Source organism: Prionailurus bengalensis, chromosome D3 (genome assembly GCF_016509475.1).
Source record: "Prionailurus bengalensis isolate Pbe53 chromosome D3, Fcat_Pben_1.1_paternal_pri, whole genome shotgun sequence".
In the NCBI taxonomy this organism is placed as follows: domain Eukaryota; kingdom Metazoa; phylum Chordata; class Mammalia; order Carnivora; family Felidae; genus Prionailurus; species Prionailurus bengalensis.
The window spans coordinates 76,007,423-76,029,985 of record NC_057356.1 but is presented as its reverse complement, the minus strand read 5'-3'; the positions used below and the strand labels follow the sequence as shown (position 1 = coordinate 76,029,985).

The window sequence follows — 22,563 nt, the reverse complement described above, 5'->3', positions numbered from 1 at the left end:
GTGACTAAAGTTGTTTAGATCCATATCTATATATCTATGGTATCTGCTGCAAGATGAGAATGAGTTTTAAATTGATCTTTAAGTGTTGAACAACTGTGTCTACTGAAACATTTCAGGAATTTCTTCTGAACTTATCACTTCATGTCATAGGTTGGTCAACTTTTGTATTTTCGCCATACACGTTTTTACTTTCAATGTGGTTGCATGCACCCCGGCCAGGAAACTCACTTAACATAAGATCAGTATCCCTGGCACTGAGCATCTCTTGGGTATGGGAATGAGTTCTTGTATACTTACAACATCTTTAGAATTTATTGACTTCGGAGGTGATATTTGATTTGTTTCTGAATCCATTGTTGGAAGCACATCCATTTACTGTCTATAGATACTGGAGAGCTTTATAAATGTCATTTGAGAACATAACTTCCACCACCCAATAATGCTGCTGGGCATGTACAGTATGGGTTTGTTACCTTCAAAGGGGAAAAAAATGGCACCTGAAACACATCTGAGTCTGCATCACTGAATTGTGCTCCACGGGCTCTTCTCTGTGGGCCCTTGAATTACTTGGTGGTCAGGGTTATATCCTAAAGGGATGTAGTGGGCTGAATTGTGGCCTCCAAAACATATGTCCACCTGGAACGTGACCTTATTCATAAAACAAGTCTTTGCAGGTGTGATTAAGGTGAAGATTTTGAGATGAGATCACTCTGGATTACAGGGGGCCCCAAACCCAATGGCAGGTCCTTAGAAGAGAAGGGGAAAGAGATACAGACACACAGAGAAGGCCGTGGGAAGATGGAGGCAGATTGGAGTTACGTAGTTATAAGCCGGGGAACACCAGGCTTGCCAACAGCCGCCAGCAGCAAGGAAACAGACATCGAGTGATTCTCCCTCAGAACCACAAGAGGGAATCAGCCTTGCTGATACCTTGAGTTCAGACTTCTGGCCTTAAGAACTGTGAAAGAATAAATCTCTGTTGCTTTAAGCCACTGACACCATGGTAATTTATTATGATAGCCCTAGGAAATGAATACAACAAAGGTTGTCAACTGAAATATTTTACATAAAGAACATGTTACTTAAAGCAAGAGTTGGCAAACTATAGCCCCACTGGCTGCTGCCTATTTTATAAATAAAGTTTTATTGGAACACAGCCAAACTTATTCATTTATATGCTTTCTGGCTGCTTTTGTGTTACAATGGCAGAGTTGAGTAGTTGTTATAGAGACCGTAAGACCCATAGTGATTAATATATTTACTAATATATTTTTCTGTGCAAATACAGATTTACTTAAGAGAGGGACAGCAATAGGGAATAGGGAATTCTGTAGTGATTTCTTCAGCTACCCTTAATGTATCTGCTTTGAAAATCTATATGTTCATATTTCAATTTGCTTAGTCACATGTCTCCTAGAGAAGTGGAGATATTGATTAAAAGAAAGTTCAACAAAAACAACTGATCTATAGGATTTGTGTAGCCTCAAGGTAGAGTGTTAGTTCATCCTCCTCATTTTGAGTTCTTGGACTTAATGTGAATTGGAAGCATTATTAGCTTGGTAGGATTGAGTAAGCAATAAACATCCTCTTGGAATAAGGAAAAGAGCTATCCATCATTGTATTGAAGGTTTGTCTTTCCCAGATAGTCCTGGGTGCTTTTTATTTGATTAACAATGAGGAGCGATTGGGTGGGCTTTCTCTCTAAATGTGTGAAATTCTCCTGGCTCCTAAACAAGAGATACGGTAACTGAATTTTATCTTTTTTTTTTTTAATCTTTATTTATTTATGAGCGACAGAGAGAGACAGAGCATGAGCGGGGGGAGGGGCAGAGAGAGAGAGGGAGACACAGAATCCGAAGCAGGCTCCAGGCTCCGAGCTGTCAGCACAGAGCCCAATGCGGGGCTCGAACTCACGAAACGTGAGATCGTGACCTGAGCTGAAGTTGGCCCCTTAACTGACTGAGCCACCCAGGTGCCCCCGGTAACTGAATTTAAGTGGCACACAACAGTAGCTTATTTATTTATGTTAATATAGTACATAAAAAGGCTTTCCCTCTCTGTGGAGGAAGTCATCCTCGATGATGTATGCTTTTCTCCTAACCTTTTTGCCTTTTTAAATAAAGCCTTTTAAAGTTTTCTAGGGAAATAAAGATTTAGAAATTTTGTCATTGACCTTCTAGTCAACGTTTCTAACTGCTTTTGAAAAAGACTCCTCTTACTGAATTTTTTCATGCCTCTTGAAAATCTCCTTCAGGAGATTATTCAGGGAAATAATCATGGATGTTTAACCATTTAATTACAAAGATGTTCTTCAAAGCACAGTTTACAGCAACGAATAATTGCAAAGAACCTAAACTTAAATTTGAAACAATAGAGAATTGAGTAAGTGCTTCCATACTGTGAGCTCATCAAAGAATATTTAATGACATGGAAATGTCTTCGTGTATTTTTAAGTGAAGAAAAAGCAGGAAACACACAGTATGCATGGTATAGGACAAGTATACACTCAGAAGAACAGGTGAAAGTTTTAGGTGTTTTTTAAAAAATATTCTTTTACTTATCTTTATTTTCTAATATTTTTTCGAAGAATATTTTTTAAAGATTTTTTTTTAAGTAATCTCTATACCCAATGTGGGGCTCGAACTCACAACCCTGAGGTCAAGAGTCATACACTCTACCCACTGAGCCAGCCATATGCCTCAAGAATATTTTTATAATAAGAAAAAAGAGTTAAGATGAGGAGACTGTGCTTTCAAATATTTCATTTAGAGTTAAGAACGCTGATTGATATAAAAAACAAAACAACAACAAATAAACCTGGGGCGCCTGGGTGGGGCAGTCGGTTAAGCGTCCGACTTCAGCTCAGGACTTCAGCTCAGGTCACGATCTCACGGTCCGTGAGCTCGAGCCCCGCGTCGGGCTCTGGGCTGACAGCTTGGAGCCTGGAGCCTGCTTCCCATTCTGTGTCTCCCTCTCTCTCTGCCCCTCCCCCGTTCATGCTCTGTCTCTCTCTGTCTCAAAAATAAATAAACGTTAAAAAAAAATTATCATTTAAAACAAACAAACAAACAAAAAACCTTTCTTTTTCTTTTGCTTCCCAGAAAAACTGATAACTTACTTAAATTGTTGCTTGCTAGGAGATTACGTTTGGACAAATCATTTTCTTTCCTGAGCCTTGGTTTCTTCATCTGGACATGAGAGCTTTCAATTCACTGAATCCTTAAGTTCCTGGTTACCTATGACATTCTGAGCAGCATGACACTGCGTCCAGACCAGGCTATTTATCGAGCTAACTTACTCACCAAGAATAGCACACTCAGAATGGAGGGTACCTCAGTTGTCGAGGTGGGTATCAGCCACCCCAGGCCTTTAGACCCTAAGTAAGGCCTTCTGAGTAAGGAGCCCGTGCTCTTGCTTAGACTGACAACAGAAAGCCTACTTCCCTTACTGGCTTGGGGGTCTTGGGTCAGATTGGTCCTTTTATGAGTTGGTTTCCTTAATCCTCTTTGTCTTGATCAGTCTGTGCCAATGCATTTTCTTAGGGAAAAAATTCTGCTTTTAAAATTTAATTTGTACTATGCGGCTCCAGGGAAAGAGAGCCTGCAATAAACTTGGTGTCAATTCCATGTTTTGCCAAAGTTTGTGAAGTGTTTTATTTTAGGAGAACTTATCATTCCCTGTGTCAGTGGGGATAGGGGGTAGGGTGGGGGTGGCCATTCTTTTTTTTCTCTGTCCCTTACCTGCACCCTAACATTCCCTGGTGCTGCCCAGGATAAAAGATATTCCCTGGTAATGTGTTGAACTGTTTTGCCAATAAGACACGTACGTTCCTTCAGAATAGGCATTGTGATTTTTTTGCTCATTTTGTATCCTGTTCCTATCCTGCCCAGTGTTGTACATAGTGACCAATGAGGGCTTTCAACTTGAATTAAGGAGCATTGCAGCAGGCCCTTTTGGACGCGACCCTGTTTACTGAAGGCAGGGTCTTTCCGATAATGCTATATTTCACCCTACAGAAGTTCTTGTTTTGTTTGAAATTATAATTAGCCAAGTACAAGAACAGGATGTGCTTTGGTGCATTAATATGCTGAGACATTCTTGATGTTGGAGCATGGATATCGAGTAAAACAATTCCTAGGGCTGTCCATTCATTCAGTCAACAAATACTATTATTCATGGTGCTGAGGTAGCACAGTCAGAGCAGAGTGAGGACTTTTGGTGTCTGTGGTGTAGGCATAAAGATGGGAAGGGAGATAAAAAAGAGAAGTGATACATAGAACTGTATGATGCAACCATCCATCCATCCATCCATCCAACAAATATCAGTTGATAGCCTGCTAAGTTCCCAGAACTATTGTAGGCACTGGGAACATAGTATAATTAAGACAGGCAAAGTTGCCTACTTTGTTGAAGGTAGAGCTTATAACATGGTGGCAGACACAGACAATGAGTTCTTAAATACTATCGCTTCAAACAGGGAGAGAAAATGCTATGAAGGCAGATAACACTGTGTAAAGGAATGGAGGCTGATGGGGGCATTTGGGAAGGCTCTATGAGAAAGTGCTGAAATGGGGTGAAGAGGCAAGAGAAAGAGCCCTGGGCCAAGAGTCTGGCTGAGATCTCATTTTCACTTCGCCATCGACTGTGCAACATGGGCCAAGTCCCTCAGTGTCCCTCTGTCACCTGATCCTTGCTGAAATAAAATGATGTGTGTGAGTGTATACGCAAGCTTAATGTATTATTATTAATCATATGAAGTCCTCTTGCATCATTTGCATAAAGGGCCAATGGAAAGATGGTGTGTGTGTGTGTGGGGGGGTGCTTTTACTATTTGCTACTCGTTCATGGCTGAAGACAGCTAAGCCCAACCTTTCTGAAAATCTCCAAGGAGAATTCCTTGGAGAATTCCTCAAAACCCAGGGAATGAAAAAAAGGAGGATGCGCTTAATTTCTTCACTGGATGGAGAATGTTCGTGTGTGTGTGGGGAGATAGGGGGGTCTTCCAAATGGGACAGAGACAACCAGCAGTGTTTTCCAATGCACAGTAAAACAGTTTATTTAAAAACAACGCATTCAGTACTGTGTTTGGCACATGAGGCAATGAGGCAGGCACATTCACACTTAACAGGTACATTTGGGGAGCTGTCGAAGCAAATCATTGCATTTTCTTCACAAACTAGTCACAATATACACACAATTACCCCTACAAAAGAAAGATGATCATCCTTGTTCACTAAGAAGGCAGAAGATATTTACATGTTCCTCAGTCCAGCAGGGCTGGCTCCTTTCAGGTCTCCATGGCCCTGTCAGTCTGGCAGCTTGTTTCTGAGGGCAGCTGAGGCTGCCTGTCACAGGAGATGTGAGTCTGATCCTAAGGGCCACGGCTTCTCCCGAAGAGTGAGAGTACTTCTGATGTAGGTGAGAAGGAGTGAAGTCTTCAATGCCAGTGTCTCAGCGTAAGATGGCATTTTCCAAAATAAATGCGTCAAGTGTGTGAGGGGAGGGCTCCGTGGTTATGACAACGGAAGAAGCATTGATTTTCCCTGACACATGCTTCTTGCTCATTTCGTTAATAACTTACATTCACTGTTCTCCCACCTTTGACCTTTCGGTTTCATCATTACTCTGAAAAGAGCTTGGTTGTTCATTCTACATTGGTGTAGCATTCTTTAAAATGAGGCTAAAATGAAGTGGTGAAACCAAGTAGGTTAAGTGAGAGAAGATATCGCAAACATTCTTTCGTCTTGACTTCTGATTTATGCTTTACAGTGGATTGTCAGCCTCCCCCCTACAGAGTGGAGGCAGCATGGTGTGCTGTAGTAGAATCCATGGTTTGGGAGACCCTGACTCTGATTGCTTTTAACTAGCTGGGCAGATAAGTCACTTCCTACTCTCTGACCCTCAGCTGTCTCATCTCCATGTTGAAGATGTTGATCTGGAATCTAGACCTTAGATAGTGTCTAGATCTGTGAAGTTCTGCTAGGCATGTAGTTGATTCTCCTATGAGAACAAACGATGCTGCATTGTGATGTTTCAATATTTTTGTTTTGTGTCCTTGGAGAATTTCAGCGCTAATTGCTGATGCTTGGTGATTGGATCTCAACTCATCAATAACCCCCTCCCAGGGCTCTTGGCTGTAAGGCTGATTTTCTGTATAATAAGGGCTGAGACCTGGATTTCGAAACATGGTTAAAGAGTGTTTAGACATGGAGACCAATTATTCTAAGTCTTGCAAAATGGTCTAGATTCCAGATATCAGAGGGAAACTTCCCTTTCCTTTTTGTAAGTATTTCCATGACTTTATTCCACTTCTACACATTGAACAAACCTCTCTCCCATCATCTACCCATTTTTCTAACCTATTTCCCTGGCTAAATATATTTTGGGAGTGACTCATTCCTCAAGGCTGGTTTTACTGTGAATTTGTTCATAATAAGGTGGGGCCTTCTGTCAACTCCCTTCTGCTTGTAGCTATGGCCTTATCTCTTTGGTGTCCAGAAAAGAGCCAGGGGATGAAGGTGTATTTTGTGCCCAGGCTACATGCAATTTGTTTTGAATACAGAAAAACATCTGAACACGTACCTGATCCATTTAAAACAAGATGTAGCTTATTCAGTATAGAGAAGCAAGCTCATTTCAATGGCTGTTAAGGAGCACAGAAAACATAGGGATACCCTGGCCTTTTAAACATAAGATAGACAATGTTCAAGTTGAGTTTCAAACATTTATAGTCTAGAAACATATTATAGACCCTGTAGGATATTTTACGACAGCAAGGAAACTAGATTTTGTCCTTTATAATCTAGCTTTGATTTACTACATACAGAATAAAAGCCTATGTCCACTTACTATGTTTGAGGAATTAAATACATTATTTTTCCAGCATTGACTTCCAAAGGATTTAATCAAATTCACCTAAGAACAGGAAAACCTTTAATTTGCAAGCAAAGCTTGTTCTGTGGCTCACCAGAGTATTTGATTTCTAAACACTCTGTAAGTAGGAAATTCCCTTACAACCAGTAGGAAGAAGAAGGAAGTTTGTAGTACAACTAGTTCTCAATGCCCAGGGGATGGTAGTGGCCAGATGTTTGGTTTGGTAGGTTTTTTCCGGGTCCCGCCTTACACTAGCATAGCTAAGGGCAAGGCATCACATGATGCCTTCCTCTACAAAGTTTGCCCACTGGTGTTCTTATTTGTGCTGTTTACAGCCAGTCAGAAACTTTTTGAGGGCAAAGAAAGCCCAGCCGAATGCATACTCAAGCCTTGGGCATGAGGCTTAGCAGGTGTCCCCTACTGGGGTAGAGACACTTGAAGAAAGGAGACTCTCTAAGGGTGGTAGGTCTCGGTAAGCTTACTGGATGTCTGTTCTTCCCTTGCTTCCGTGCAAGTGCTGATTTCTGGATGCTGTGTCAGAAGAATGAGGAGCAAGTGGACAGGGAAAATTAGAGATCTGGGGAAACAGGTAATGGACTATAAGATATGAGAAAAGGTCAGCCAAACATGGTTTCAATGGGCAGTTAAATTAAAAAATGTTTACCTGGAAATTCATCCTTAGAAATTAGAAAAACCGTGGCTGGTTATCTCTCAAAGTACTGAGTGGTCTGTTGAGAGGTTCCTAAGAGTCACATGGCTAGGAAATATTTTGAACACCTTAGGGTCCTTAGCTTCAAGGACACAATAATATACGAAAAATTAGTAGATCTAACCGAAGTAGAAACGCCTCCTTGCAGGGAGGGGGCACTTGGGAGTTTCTCCAAAGCCACTGCTAGCCTCTCCCATTTGGGACTCACTGACTCAGAAGTTGTTCAGGCAGTGCGGTGCTGGAGCCAGCTCGTATTGGCTCCTGAAAACATGTTTTTACATATTCAGCTGGTTGACATCAAGTTAGTAGCTTGAAACTCTATGCTGACAGTATTTATACCATGGAAATTGGCAAATGCTACAAATCAGGGCCCCACTTTCTCCAGATCCAGTTGTTAAAAGTTGAGCAGCACACTGAAGAGCTACAATCGTCTCTGAGCCCCATGGAAAGAAAATCACAGGAGCCCTTTAGTATCTCTGATGATTAAAGGCTTTGCATGTGCACAGCTGTCAAAATGAGCCTGGCCCAAACCACGTTAGAATGGTATCACCTGATTCAACAGAGGCTGGCCCACGGCAGCCAGTGCCAACCCGTTCAGCTGGTCTTAGAATTTTATACTCAGTTGGTCTTAAAATTTTAACTTCTTGAATTTCCTTTTTTGATTGGTTTCATTTTAGCCTGAGGATCTTTGTATTTGGGGAATTACCTGTAGGTTGAGAAATCAGACCCCTTTAGGAATATTTTAGGCTCTGGGAATGACATCCAAGTAGAATCTGAATGAACCACTTAACTTCTCTGTTTCTCAGTCTGTCTATCTGTAAAGATGATTGACCTGAGATCTGCCTCTTAGTTTGAAATATAAAAAGTGAAATATAAAGAGCTGGCCTTGGGGTAAAGTATATTAAAGCTATGTCACTCGCTCTGTCTTCAGGCTTGCGTCCATTCTGACTAAATTAACCAGTTACTATTTGCTTACAAATTAGTGACAGGTCACTTCAGCCAAAACACAACTTGAGTAGTTGAGTCACTAAGACTGTGTCTATATTGCCGGGTATTATGATAACTTTAAGGGACAGATAGGCTACTAATTACATGAGGAGTGATAAGCATTCAGCTACTTTGGTCAAAATGGTATATGTGACTTGGCTATATGTTATTTGTTTCCCAATGCTGGCAACATCAGAATCACCTGGGAATCTTTGTAAGCTTAGCTTATCCCAGCACATTCTGAGTCAAAGGTCTGGTGTGGGGAGGAAGAGTGTTTTAAAGAGCTCCTCACATCATCCAGCTTTGTTTGCTGGTGGATCAGCAGCATAATCCAGGTCCTAACCCCATCACCCCATTGTCATCTTAGATTGGAGTCAGCTTTTCTGCGACAGGCTCTTCCCTATGATTCCGCTGTAATTAACAGCATGAGAATGGGCTTCATTGAGGATAAAACATCTATTAAAACACGTATCTTCAATAATAATAATCACAATAAAAACAGATTTTCAGAAATACTCTCTAATACAATAATGACGTTCTAAAAGTTTTCCCATTTCAAATGTTATATTTATGTGGCAAAGCAATATTTAGTCATTTTGGTCCTTGTCATCAATTCAACTGTGGCCTTGATTAATTGGGCCACAGAGCCCAGTCACATCAGTCAGGTGGCTCAGGGCCACCTAAGTCTCTGGCACTTGTCACGTTCCATCTGGGTTTTTCAGCCACATACACAGCCCCAACTCTCTTTGTAAGCAAAAGGACAGTTCTGTGTATTCAGGGGGAAGTAGAGGCTACACAGATACTTTTGCTTGGTACATTTAAACCATTAGAGGAAAACAATTTAGAGATGCAGATTTATATAGAAAACTGGTCTGTCATTTTGCACATGAAGACGCGGCCCAAATTATTCACTATTATTTACACATCTTCTTAGCATATTGAACTAAATGCAATAATGTAAAGCCTGCTCTTGAAATTACTTACGATGTGGAATGAATTGACAAAAGGTATTCCTTATCTCAACAGGCCCCAGCTGAAAACTATATACATGGAGAAATACAATGAGTGAACCATTTTTTTTAGGTTAAATAAATTGATAAAGATTTTAAAAAAGAAGTACATAACTATTCTCAGTATCCAGCTTTTAAATTGTGCATACATATTTCTAAAACAAGGTTTTATAAGTGAATAGAGTCTTGGATAAAATTCCAGCTATCAACTGTGAACTATCAGTAACTAAATTGTGATTTACCAGAATCATGACTTACCAAGTTGGTTTTCTCTTATTTTAGGGGAAGGAGAATGTAGGATATTACCCGTGGACTGTTGTATGCCTAGGCAACCGTCTCCCTTATTGTTTTGTATTGACAAATAAATACTTTTTGTGGGAGAGGGATAAATTTTCTTCCTTTACAGACTACTTGTTTTCTGTGCCATGAGGACTCCAGACCAAAATCACTTTCTTTTTGTGCCCATCTTCATTAGATGCTGATAAGGAGGAGATGAGGAGTCATACTTTTTCTACTCATTATCCTTGCAATCTTGGGAAATCACTTAGCCTCTCTGCTTCTCCATTTCTCATTTGTAACATCAAGGATTAGGACTAGAGAAACTGAAAGGTTCTTCCATTTCAAATATCCCATGTTTCTACAGTTCTGTCCCTGCTTCCTCTGGCCTCAGGCCACCCTTCTTTGCTGTTTGAGAGTGTCCAAAAATTACTGCTTAGCCCAAAGTCAGAAGAAATGCTCTTCCATTCCTTAACGTCCCACCAAGTTAGGTTAGTCATGGCGCTCATATTCGTGGATAATTGGAGATCCAGACACAAGGAGGCTGGAGGGACCTCTCACCTTGCATATCCTGGCTGGCAGCCTTATGGTCACATGCCTGACACCAAGGTCACCTGACACCATGGTACAGGAGTCACAGCACTGCTAGGCACACAACACTACTAAACACACAGCACTTTTATAATGGTCAAGGACACTTGAGACCCAGAAGCAAAGGCAGAGGAGCCATAAACGTTTTAATCATCAAATATGGGAAAGATTTCTGGGTGTGGGAGGAATTCTTGGTACCACATTTTAGTCCTGAATCCCCTGGTTTACAATCCCTGCACGTGACTCTCAGAACAGCCAATGCAAAACTGAGGGACTGGCATTAAGCAGGTCACTAAATGTTTGTGGGGTATTTTTTCCCCTCTGCGGCTGAATTGGTCATTTGTGTTGGTATCATGTGTAGACAGCCTTGAGGGCTTTATGGTGAAATTCATTCCAGTGGCTGAGGGTGGATTCTGCTGTGAGTATCCTAAAAGATGAAAGGTTCTGATAAAAGGATGCACTTAACCTAGAACCAGCAAAGCAAGGGCAGTGCAAAAGCCAGGGATTTGTATCTGAGTTGAATCAGGAGGGGGAACTCAATAGTCCTGTCTGCCCATTTCACTGCTCTTGACCACACAGGCCAGGGAGTTCTGGTTACTTACACCACTGCCTTTCTAATCAGGACTCAGGGGACCCACCAAGTCTTTTGGTCGCGACAGTGGTTACATAGGTCTGACCTTTGAAACAGTCCTCAAAAACAAAAAGAGATCGTGTATGATCAGCTAGAGGCTGCGTTTCTCTGTGCTGCAACTGTAAGTCAAGGGCACAACTAACAATAGAAGTAACAGTAAAAGCTGCCATTTAGTGAGTGTTTACTACCTGCTGAAAACTGGGATAGACGCTTTACCCAAATTTTGTATCCAAGTTTTCCAATAGGAGGCATATAGGCTGTACAGAAAGAATTTATAAGCTATGAGAATTGTGGTTAACCCTATGGCAGGGCTTAAGATTTTCTTCAGAAAAGGGAAGGATGGTGGTCCTTTTGGATCAGTTCCAGGAAGTCCTGCCCGGAAATGGGATAGGCCTGGCTGCTGAGCCCTCTGATTCTAGGAAAGAAGCCCATTTTGAGTTCTTGTGAAAGCAACAGATGAGACGATACTGGGGGATGGTAAAGTCCTTTCACCCTGAAGTTAAGACGAAGCCGAGAGTGGTGTGAGATGTAAAACGTCTTCCTCAACTTGAAACGACAAAACAACCCCCACTCCTAAAACAGCATTATGATGAGGTCTACTTTAAAAGGTCCACCATAGAACAATTAACCAGTTTTAGGGATTCTGGTCTTTTGCTCTTTTAACCTCCCTGGTTCAACATGTCTACGTATTTATATTTAGTGAAATCTAATGGGCACATTGGGATTAAAACTCCAGAGTCAGGATCTGGCCCATGTAATATTGGCATTAATATCACTCAGCCGCAACCAGATGAACTAAGTGCTTAGGAAGAGCCAACTAGACACTCCTGTCAGTTGTCAATCTCGCAGTGATCCTCGCAGAGCACGGCATGAGTGCTGTGGCACTGTCCTCTTGAAAGTGACAGGGAACAAGCATGGGGTGGTGTTGATGCCCACCAGGTTATACCAGTGAATTTAAAACATGTTTTTTTTTTGTTTTTTTGTTTTTTTTTTTTTTTTACTACCTCCTCCTCTAATGTCTTTCAAGTATTGAGCTGTGTCAGTGTTTCCCATTTTGAAACATCTATTCCTGTTTCTTCCCATCTCTTTGGATGATTGCCATTTGTACAACATTGTAAGATGTGCCACAGTTAGCAGCAACTCCAAGCCTGTATGGTTTTTCTTTCACCAGTTAGTATCTGGATATATGTAAGCTGCTCTGATTAGCTTTCTGAAAACAATTAAAACCAGACATCTCCCCTTTAGGACCAGGAGGCACATGAGCATAAGAAACAACGTCTTTTCTTATTGTATGTGGTTTAATGGGGGGCCTGATTGTACCTTCCCAGAGAGGGACAGTGAGCCGATCACTGAGCTACGGCAATTATTCTAAACGGCATTTGTAACATTACAAGCAGTCTAGGATGAGACTTCTGGAAAAGAACAAGCTACCCCACCCAAATGTATTACAAATGTGCTTGACTGGCATTTGGAAAGAAGAAAGAAACTCTTATTAAAATTTAACATCAACTTGGCCAGACTTTGGGCCGAATTGGAAGAACAAAGTGCTGCTCAGTGAAAAGCCCGGGGTGGGAGTGATGTGATTTCTACTTCTAAGGCTGAAATAATAATAATAAAAAAAGACAGAACGGCCAACTAATCCCTTCATGGCAGATCTACACAGCTTAAATTCCAAGGGTTATTTTGTATCAAATCTTGCCATTACCCAATGGCCTTTCCTTATGAAATCCTTAATTTTTAGATACACAGATCTGATTTCAGTGGGAAAAGGGACTATCCAGTGTCTACAATTATCTTGAAGAGAACAAATGGTTCTGAGCGGTGCTGGTGGACACAGTGACACTGAAGATGACCTCACCTCAGCACTATTCCCACGGGGGCCTGTCCTGATCAACCTCCAGTCTTCTACTTTGCTGCAACTCTGCTGGCTTTCAAAGACCAGGTGTCTCTGAATGGGCACCATGGTTACAACGCTCTAGGGTATATGGGGATTCCATAACAACTTCTAAGTATTTTTCTTCCTTTTTCTCTCTGTGTCCCAGGATCTTAAGCTGACTCATTGCCTCTATATTCTGAGAGAATGCCCAACCCAGCTCTTGGGTTGGGATTGTGGGACGCACTAAACTCAGGCTGGCATGCCCTCACAGATGTGGCGACAGAATGATCTGCCACAATAGCATTCGTGTCAAGAGATGCAGTGTCACCCATGACATTCATTTTCTTTGTGATAGTGAAAGATGCCACTCAGCACAGAGGGACCACTCTGCTGTCGAATGACGGCATGGACTAGTGAGAACTTTGTAAGAGGCATTTCTTATAAAAGTAGTCATAAGGGGATCCATCATCATTTGGTCAGCTTGTCACGAAACAGCAAAGTTACCCAGAGCCTTGAACACATCAAGCAAGTACAGATGCAACACATACAAGCAAAGCTAATTTAATATGATTCCTAGCAAATTATTAAACTCCACAGTGGTGGGGCGAGGGATTGTAGGGAAGAGATTGAGAACAACAGTGAGAAATAGAGAGAGTGAGAGATGAGATACGCAAATGGTTTTTTTGTTTCCATTTTGAAGAGTCTGATCCCACCCAGGCAAAACTGAAATCCTGCCCAAATTGGCCAGAGGCCTGTGACAATGAGGACTGTATCTCAAAGCTGCAGCAATGACAGCTCCCGTCCTCATAAAAAAATGGGAGGCAGTTTATTATCAAAATACAAACACTAAAATACTTCCGACCATTTCGTTAGCAGCGTGGTTCCCAATGCGACATTCCCTTTATCAATCAAGTTTACATCATGTGGCTTCAATTCGTTTGTCTTGCCAAGACTCTTAAGAGAGCAGGTGCAAAAAGAGGGAGAGAAGAGATCTTTCCTTTTAAGCGGCAGACAGTCTTTATAAGGAATTCTCTAGGGTTCTATTCTGAAGACTATTCCGTTTGATTTGGGGCACTTTTCAAATGGCCATTTGGCACTTTCTGTTCAGAGTCTTAGGCACAATGTGACAGAGTCAGCTTGGTGAGCCCTTCCCCATGCATTCGGTACAGCAGCTGAAACTCGGCAGGCAGCTGGTGTGACTCCTGCCACTTGGTGGTAAATTTGGTCCCTTTTTTGTCATAATAATGGTATGGAAGATCTTCCCTTGTGTTGGGGTCAAATCCAAAAGGCCAAAATCCATACAAGTGGATCTCTTCACACATCGCTGATGCAAGGGTGTACATGAGAATACCTGTGCTCAGACGTTTGGGTGACAAATGTTTGTTTTTCCAGTACCTGTGGAACAGTAAGTACATGTGGATTCAGAAGCCAGTGTTGGTTTCAGGCAAATAGGTCAACATGACTGGGCCAGGAGGTGGATTGGTACATGGATTTGCCTTTTTTAAAGTAGCATTTGCTTTGAATCTATCTTTTAGAACACCTCTGGGCAGGACCGGCTACATAATTTGTGAGACCCAGTATGGGACAAAAATGCGGGCCCTTCTTTCAAAAATCACTGAGTTTCCAGAGGGCGATAGCAGGGCATTAAACCAAGTGCCAGCCCTCCTGAGCACAGCTCCTGTGTGACCGCACAGGTTATACATCGCGTGACACCAGCCCCTCCTCTTGGCTGTGTTAAGGAGTGGTGGCCCTGACTCAGTGGTGACACCGCAGAAGGCCAGAAGCAATGGGAATGACTATGCCCCTGTGTCACCTTCTTATCCAAATCTAGAGGTTGGTTAAATGCTTCTTCTTTGGTCTGGAGAGATTGTGGGCCTTATTTTTCTGTAGCTTCTTGTAAAAAAAAATCATATTCCCTGTTCCTTTGTTTTCTACCTAAGGGTTCCTAGGGGTTCCCTTCTTTAGCATGCCAGAACCCAAGAAAAGCATTTAAACACTTTCTGAATTAAAAAAAAAAAAAGCTAAATTATGGCTGTTTTTCCTTCCATATTGAAACAGTAGTTTGAAGCCTTCCTACCTATACTACCAAATATTCAAGACTGCTAGGGAGTGAGTGTGTGTGTGTGTGTGTGTGTGTGTGTGTGTGTGTGTATCATTTGCTGTGTAGGCAAAGTTAAACTGTTTATGAATCAGGTTTCCTCGGACTGTATTTCCCTTGAGTTTTCATTGAACCAATGTATTTGGTTCAAGCCTGAGTGGCTGTGAAGCATTATGGCTAACTCCGTGGCCTTTCGGAAAAGCTAGGGGCAGGGTAGGCCACACAGGCCAATTTCCTGAAGCTTCTAAGCACGTATAGTTCCTTCTTTACTACTTGCAAGCTTCACAGACCTTTCCCCATTCCAACTGAAATGTAACAGTTTAGTCTTGGTTTTCTTACTAAGGAGTTAGAATGACTTCTGACAATTCCTTTGGTATGGCTGAACTTAAGTAAAGCAAGGCAGGAGCAAAATGATGAGGTCAAAAGGCCACAGGAGGACAGGTTGGTGGGAAGCATGGCTTCTGATTCTGATTTTGCCCATTTGGGGCAGTGACATTGGGTGGTAAATAATTCCTTTTCTTTGTACCTCAGTAGACTCATCTTTAAACAAGAGTTGGGCTACCTAACCTCTCGAAAAGATGACCATACATCTTGGGAAGCTGGGATAGTCTCAATTTTTGTTTGTTATCCTGTTGTTATTAATAGTACCCTCTTTCTCTTAAAGACAGAGCTCCAGTTTGGTCTATATATTATGGTGTCACCCTACCTGTTAGATACATACTACTTTATTAGATGATGATTCCTCCTTCTATCAGAGGTAACCTAAACAGACATTAAGTTTGGTAGACTTCAGAGGACTACAGGATGGGAATAATATACTATGGGATAAACGTCTTTAGAATTCTCTGGTTACCTGTCCTCCCAGAACCCGCTTTAACTTGTAGGACTATCCGGACAGTATGTTAGGACATGGAGGCTACTTGCTCAGGGGAAATTAGAGTTAAGGCAGTTTCCTCAGATGATTTAAAAAAAATCCTACAACTAATTTTGCTTTATAAAATGCCCTGGACTAGTGGCTCCCAATTTTGACTGCATATTAGAATCATCTAGGAGTTATAAAGAAAAACAGGTACCGGGCCCTTCCCCTCCCCCTGCCAGATAAATTACATTAGAATCCCTTGAAGTAGAGCCCAGGCAACAGTAGTTTTAAAAGTTCTCCAGGTGATTCTAATGTACAGCCAGCATTAAGACTCAACAGACTAGACAAAAATATTGCATTTCTGATCAATCTCTCTATCAAATTATGAGGGATAACAGCAAGCTCATAAAATATCTTTCACATGTTTTGGCACTGAAATCCCAAATTTTAAAGGCCAATTATGCAATTTATGCTTTCTTTAAGTGGTTTTCTAATCTTGGACATTGACAAAACACCCACATATAAAATCAAAAGGAACATTTTAAGTCAATTGCATCTTGACTTGGTTTGTCTAATTCAGCCATTGGCATGATTGGGACATAGCTCTCCATTAAAGACAATTCTTGATTTTTGATGATTTGCTTGGTTTGTCTGATTCAGCCATTGGCATGATTGGGACATAGCTCTCCATTAAAGACAATTTTTGATTTTTGATGATTTCCATGACTGCCTGTTAGGCTTACCACCAAGGGAGGGGACAGGGATTAGAGAGGGCAGACTGACGAAACACCAGTCCCCCCTCCCCCATATAGCACTTTGCTACCAGCTGGAAGTAGGAGAGTAGGAGATTGAAGTTCTTACTGAGAATGATTCATTCTTTCATTACAAAAACATAAGAGTTTGCCTCAAAGTTCTAAGCTAACCACAACAAGTAACTAATCAGATACCTCCCACCCCCAAGAGATTACAATATTGATTTGCCATCTGGTGGGGTAAGACTTAAAGGCAATAAAATATACACACCTGTTGACATGTTGCATTATATTTCCAGGCCAAGCCAATTGGACCTTTAACTGACCTCTGTGTTCAACAAAAAAGTCAACTAATGTCCTGGTAACAGTTGCTGAAGTGTGGAAGAAAAATGCAGGGATCCAAAGAATGGCCCCATCGAGCTTTTTTAAACTCAGGAAAAAGTTGTTACGGTCCTGAATGGTCAAAAGATTGTTGTAATATTTTTCCAGAATGCTGGGGTTGAAGGTGGTAAGGTTGGTTTTCCTTCCAACATCTCTTTGGAAAGCCTCCGTAGGGGCAAAATTGCAACGGAAAACAAAATCTGACTTATCTATTTCTTGTCCACACCGGCTCCCTGTCAGGATCCCACTATTTCCAACCACAGCACAAATATTAAAATGCTTATTCACAATGGGTGACACATCTGGAAGCAGTGATCGGAAGTTATTGCTAATAGAGAAAACATATTTATGGCTGGAATAATCATAGTGCATCAGTTGTCCGATCCGAACACTATTCTTGGTCAAAGAAAAATTTTTTATTACATCGACATGCTGAAGAATTTCTTGCCTAAAATGAAAAGAAATTCATTAAATGCATCCCATTCAAAAGAATTGATTTTCCACCTTATGTCTTATGCTGCCATTTCATTCAGACAAGAATCGTAGGCCCATTGTATCTACGAAAGATTATACATTCATAATAATTGCGGTCATTGCGGGAAAGACTGCTTCAGAATCTACAGAGGTGTTAATTTCCCAATCAAGTTCTGGATGTAATCCTTCAAGGTTTATAAATGTTGTCACTTACAGTTTTAGCTGGCATTCTTTGGTTTTCTGCTCTATGTGAGAAGTGTATTTGATCAAGGAGGAGGCATGATCAGAGGAGGTCAAACTATGTCAGAAAATACAGGGAGACAATTTACACAGGCTCCAAAGAGCTCACATTAATTCACAAACATTGGTGACTTAGAGTTTGTAACCAGGTACTGTTTGTTTGCTATTGGACTGCAGCGTTCAAGGAATATCAAATATCACTGGTATCCAAATAAGAGCCAAATAGATACGAGTCAGTATAATACTATCTATTACTGAAATATGGAAATGGTAACAATAGTGAATGTAGTTGCGTATTTAATAGAAATGAGATGATAATCTCATTAAGGTCCTTTGAATAATGAAACAGGAATATTTTTATACTTGATTATATAGAAACACAATTTAGTTGGAGGAACTTAATCCTTAGAAAAACAGGCTATCGTGAATCCTGAAAATGTGTGTACATTCTAAGAATTCACAGGATAAACAAGGCAAGGGTGATACTTAGCATTAATTTCAGGTTGCTCTCATGTTGAGCTTTAAGTAAAATGAAGTATTTCCTCTTAGAGTTTCAGCTATTTGAAATATTTATGAGACACCAGTAACATGTTACTTTGCTACTAGATTCTCTAATTCTAAGAAATCACATTGTAAATTTCCTATGTCTTTTGCCTAAAAAAATAGGATTGAAACTAAATGCTTTGCATATCATCACTTTTACTGGAATTTTATTTAAAAAAACACTTCATTTGTCAAAATATAAAGCAACATAAACTGAACGCTTTAATCTAAAATTTCCAGAGTTACCCATACTGTTCTTTACAAGCTAGTCTTTACCTGTTATAAAGGTAAAGTAAATTTAAAATGATACTGGGAAAATTAATTAAAGTTTACCTAATAAGTGGATTGAAAGGAGGGAAGTTTTGAGAAGGAAATATTGTTCTCACTCGTCATTTGGGTCACATGGCCCAGTGTGGGAAGATAATTTTTACTATGTTAGAAATATGTCTTGGGAAAGGTATAATGTGTTCTACCATGAAAGTTTTCTGGTTTGTCTATAAAATTAATATTGGACTAAAAACCCAATAGTTTTTTTAAGGTACCTCTATGGTTTAGAATTTATCAATTATTGCCATTGAACTAATTTCTAATTGAACAGTGTTTAAAACTTTTATTCATAATCACATGACTATATCAGCTTTTCATGACACCATAGATATCTACTGAATTGGTTTTAATTCTGTCACTCAAAATAAAAAAGGGTGCAGTAACTAGAAATGCTATGACAAAACACAGCTCCCTAAATGAGTGGTAAAATGATCATTTGTAAAATAAATATTCACACCCCTAATGAATACACTAGATGGCTCACATTCCATTTAGTAGCATAATAATCCCACCAAAAAGGAAGGAGTAATGACTTATCAGGGGTTGCTAAGAGTAGACCAGAATCACTCAGGATAATAAATTTGAATAAATCTCATCCTTCTTCCCCACCTCACACACCACACACACACACACACACACACACACACACACACACTCCCTCATGTATAAACCAGGCTGTTACAAGACAACAACCTGTAAAAATGATGTTGGGTAGCTTTTACAATGTATTAAGGGCTGTAAAGGTTTAATGAAAACAAATAGGCAAAACCAGAACAAAACCATACTTAAATACCTGCATATATTTGGGCCAAGATTTTGACTAATAATTGATAAGGGCAGATTATAGTATTTTCTGTGTGTTTCAGTGTAAGACAATTCTATTTTATTTCATTTTTAAACATTTTTCTCAGTGGGAGAATGAAAATGCATTATTAGATGGTCTTTATGCAATTGTTTTTGTTTTGTTTTGTTTTTTTGTTTTTTGTTTTTTTTTTTTTTTTGGTAGATGGCTTTGGCAGTGTTACCCATGCATGTTAACTATAAATCATTGTGCTCAATTAAGCCCAAGTTAGGGAGCATATTGGAAATATCTTTTTCCCTCCCATTCAAATTGGTCTTCTTGATGTTTTTTTTTTTTTTATGAAAGGGCACTACATACATAAAAAAGAGTTACCAATCAGCCTTTGTGCAGTCAGGCCTAGAAGACAATGCAAATAACACCTCCGGTGGGGGATAGATTTTTGTTGTTTTGGAGTATTTTGTTTTGTTTTGTTTTGTTTGAACTCCAGAATTCAAAAACACCTTTCGGATCTTTTCCCCCTATCCTACCTTTGATGTAAAAACGCTGTCCGATTAAATGTCCACTTAGAAGGTTTCTCTTGGAGTTCGTGGGTCAGAGAATTCGTAATGGGCACAAATGACGGATCTAGAAACTTCAGCGCAAATTGTGACCTGGAGAGGAGCATGAGTACACAGACAAACGTGCTGGCCTCAGCTGGGGGAAGCCAACGTAGCCATTAAAGTCCAGGCGGCTGGGGGCGGCGCGCGCGCGTGTGGGGTGAGGGGTGCACCTGGCACACGCACTGGCTCCATCCCGCCCCAGAGCCCCTCTCATTTGGCCCACTCCCTGCTCCCACACACACCCGGGGGGAAGAAGGAAAAGTAGGGAAATCCGCCTCCATTGTCCATCCCTCCGGGTGCGGGAGAGACCATAAAATGGCCGTCTCGCGGAGAGCAGGGCGGGAGCCCGGCGCACTGCTGGAGCCAGATGCGCCGTGAGGACCAAGGAGTCAGCACCGCGGACAGCGGCCGCGCCTCCGCTATTCCGACCCGCGACGCCCCGGCTGTCCGGGTGAATTGATTTTTGGAGAAAGGGCAGAGGAAACCGGAGTCCCAGGGGAAGACTGGGGGTGGCTCCTGCCTTAACCTCTTACTTCCCGAGCCGAGTCTGATTTCACTCCCTGTCCCCTAACTGGGGACCCCGGAGGCCGCAGGGCAGCTCCACTCTTCTGCCAGGTGGGGCTTCTCTACGTTCCGCACCTCTGGCCGGCTTGGACCACAGCCTGCAGTTTGTATTTGCCACCTGCCCCTCGGGAGGTCCTCCTGGAAGAGCCCCTGAGGGTCACAGGTAGAGGCAGGGGTTCCCGAGGAGCTGCGCCAAGCTGCGCCTGGCCCCTTCCCTGTCCAGCCCTCTCGCCCGGCGGCGACTTGGACCAGGGGCGAGGGTAGGCGGCCCTTAGGAGGCTCGCTTCCCGCAGAGGGCGGAGGAATTGCAGAAATCCCGGAAAGGGGGCGGGGGGCGGTGGTGGCAGCAGTAGGGAAAGGATCGAGGTAAAATACCCCAGGGGCTTCAGAACAGACCCGCGCATCATTTGATGGGGTGGGGCGTGACGGAGAGGAGTGAGCACAGCGCTCGGGAAGTCCGGCGCCTGCGCCATTAAATCGCCCTGGACCGCCCGGAGCCCGGCCGCGGAGTCTGCGGACGCCGCACCGGGAAGGCGCTCACCTCACGCACATCCATCTCCCGGTTCACCGCCCCCTCCCACACACACTCATTGCCTCTCCCTCCATCATCATTCTCCTTAAACCCTCCCCCCATTTTTGAAATGGGGGAAGGGATGCAGAGGAAGAATACGAGAAATGCAATCACATTGATTAGGACAACGGCTTTTAGGGGCTTCGGGTTCAAATAAATAAAGGAAGGGGGAAGGGAGAATCAGAAAGAGGAGTGGAAGGACCACGCAGTCATCTTGCCCAAAGTGTCTCGGAGAAGCCAAAACACCCCCCTGTCATCCCCCCCCCCCCCAATAAACCAGATACCCGAGGGCGCTCAAATAGGGAGAGGCCCGCACTCACCGGAATCCCGCGTGGAACATGTACATTCGGGGCGCCCCCGGGTTGGCGTACTTGGGAGTGGTGAAGATGTTCTCCTTTTTCAGGGACACGTAGCTGATGAGCGATAAAATCAGCAGGGCGACGCTGAGCATGACCAGTCCCAGCACACTGGCGACCCGGGCCATTTTGCAATTTCTCATCCCGGGCTGGGCTGGGATCAAGGGAAGCAGGGAAATCGGTCCATTGAGCGGCCAGCAGCTCGCTGGCGTGTCAGTGTGTGAGTGTGTGTGTGTTCGCCCGCGCGTGTCAGCGTGTGTGGCGGGGGAGGGGGACCGGGCAGGGGAGCCGCGGAGGCCCGGGAGGTGGGGAAGGGCAGGAGCCCCAGAGAGAAGCCGACCCCCAAGGCAGGGCCGAGCGGGGCCAGGAGGCTGGGCAGGAAGATGGAGGGCCTGCGCGGCGGCGTGGCGATGGAACGCGCCGCGCTGTGCGTCCCCGGCCGCCGGCTGAGGCTCCCCCGCGCGTTTCCAGCTAGGCTGCCATCTCCTCCGCCGCCTGTAAGATAAATGTGATTGGAATAACGTTACAGTTCGATCTAAGCACAGGATTTAATTAATGAACTCTAATCTCCCAAATAAGCGGGGGGAGGGGCCGGAGAGGGGAGGGGGAAAGAGGGGTGGCAGAGGGAGGGGAATTGAGGCTGGAAGGCTGCCGCCCACGTCAGTGGGCTTCCCGGCTGAGGGTTCGCGCGGGGAGGTGGCTGGGGCGACACAGAAGCCCAAACTTGGTTAAACGGACCGTTCATTACTTTATAAATATGATGCAGGATAGGGTGATAACCAACTGGATTTGCTGCCTTGGAGGTTACACACCAACTGCGTGCTTCTCCTAGATGCAGGGAGAGTAGTTTTAGGAAGATAGACATTTAAAAGCTTCTCTCCTCACCACTGAGGCACCACCCTGAGCCCCACGGGGTAGCATGCGTCCTAGCACCCCAGCGCCCCCGCAAAGAAGCCCTGAGAGCAGCTGGCCCAGTTTGGCTTGTGAGCGCTTAAAACCTCCCTAGAAATTTCCAGAACCTCTCCCCTATCCGCTTCCTTTGCC

At 42.8% G+C, this 22,563-nt stretch overlaps 1 protein-coding gene across 1 annotated transcript; it reads right to left on the bottom strand.

The window, feature by feature from the left end:
• Nucleotides 1-5,028: 5,028 nt before the first annotated feature.
• On the bottom strand, nt 5,029-22,072 carry ST8SIA3 (ST8 alpha-N-acetyl-neuraminide alpha-2,8-sialyltransferase 3). The gene is made up of 4 exons (XM_043558956.1): nt 21,484-22,072; nt 19,957-20,079; nt 16,934-17,491; nt 5,029-14,348 (listed from the first exon to the last, which is right to left on the bottom strand). Exons 1-4 carry the CDS (start codon nt 21,660-21,662, stop codon nt 14,066-14,068), a joined length of 1,143 nt encoding a protein of 380 aa, XP_043414891.1. The 5' UTR covers nt 21,663-22,072; the 3' UTR covers nt 5,029-14,065.
• Nucleotides 22,073-22,563: the final 491 nt, after the last annotated feature.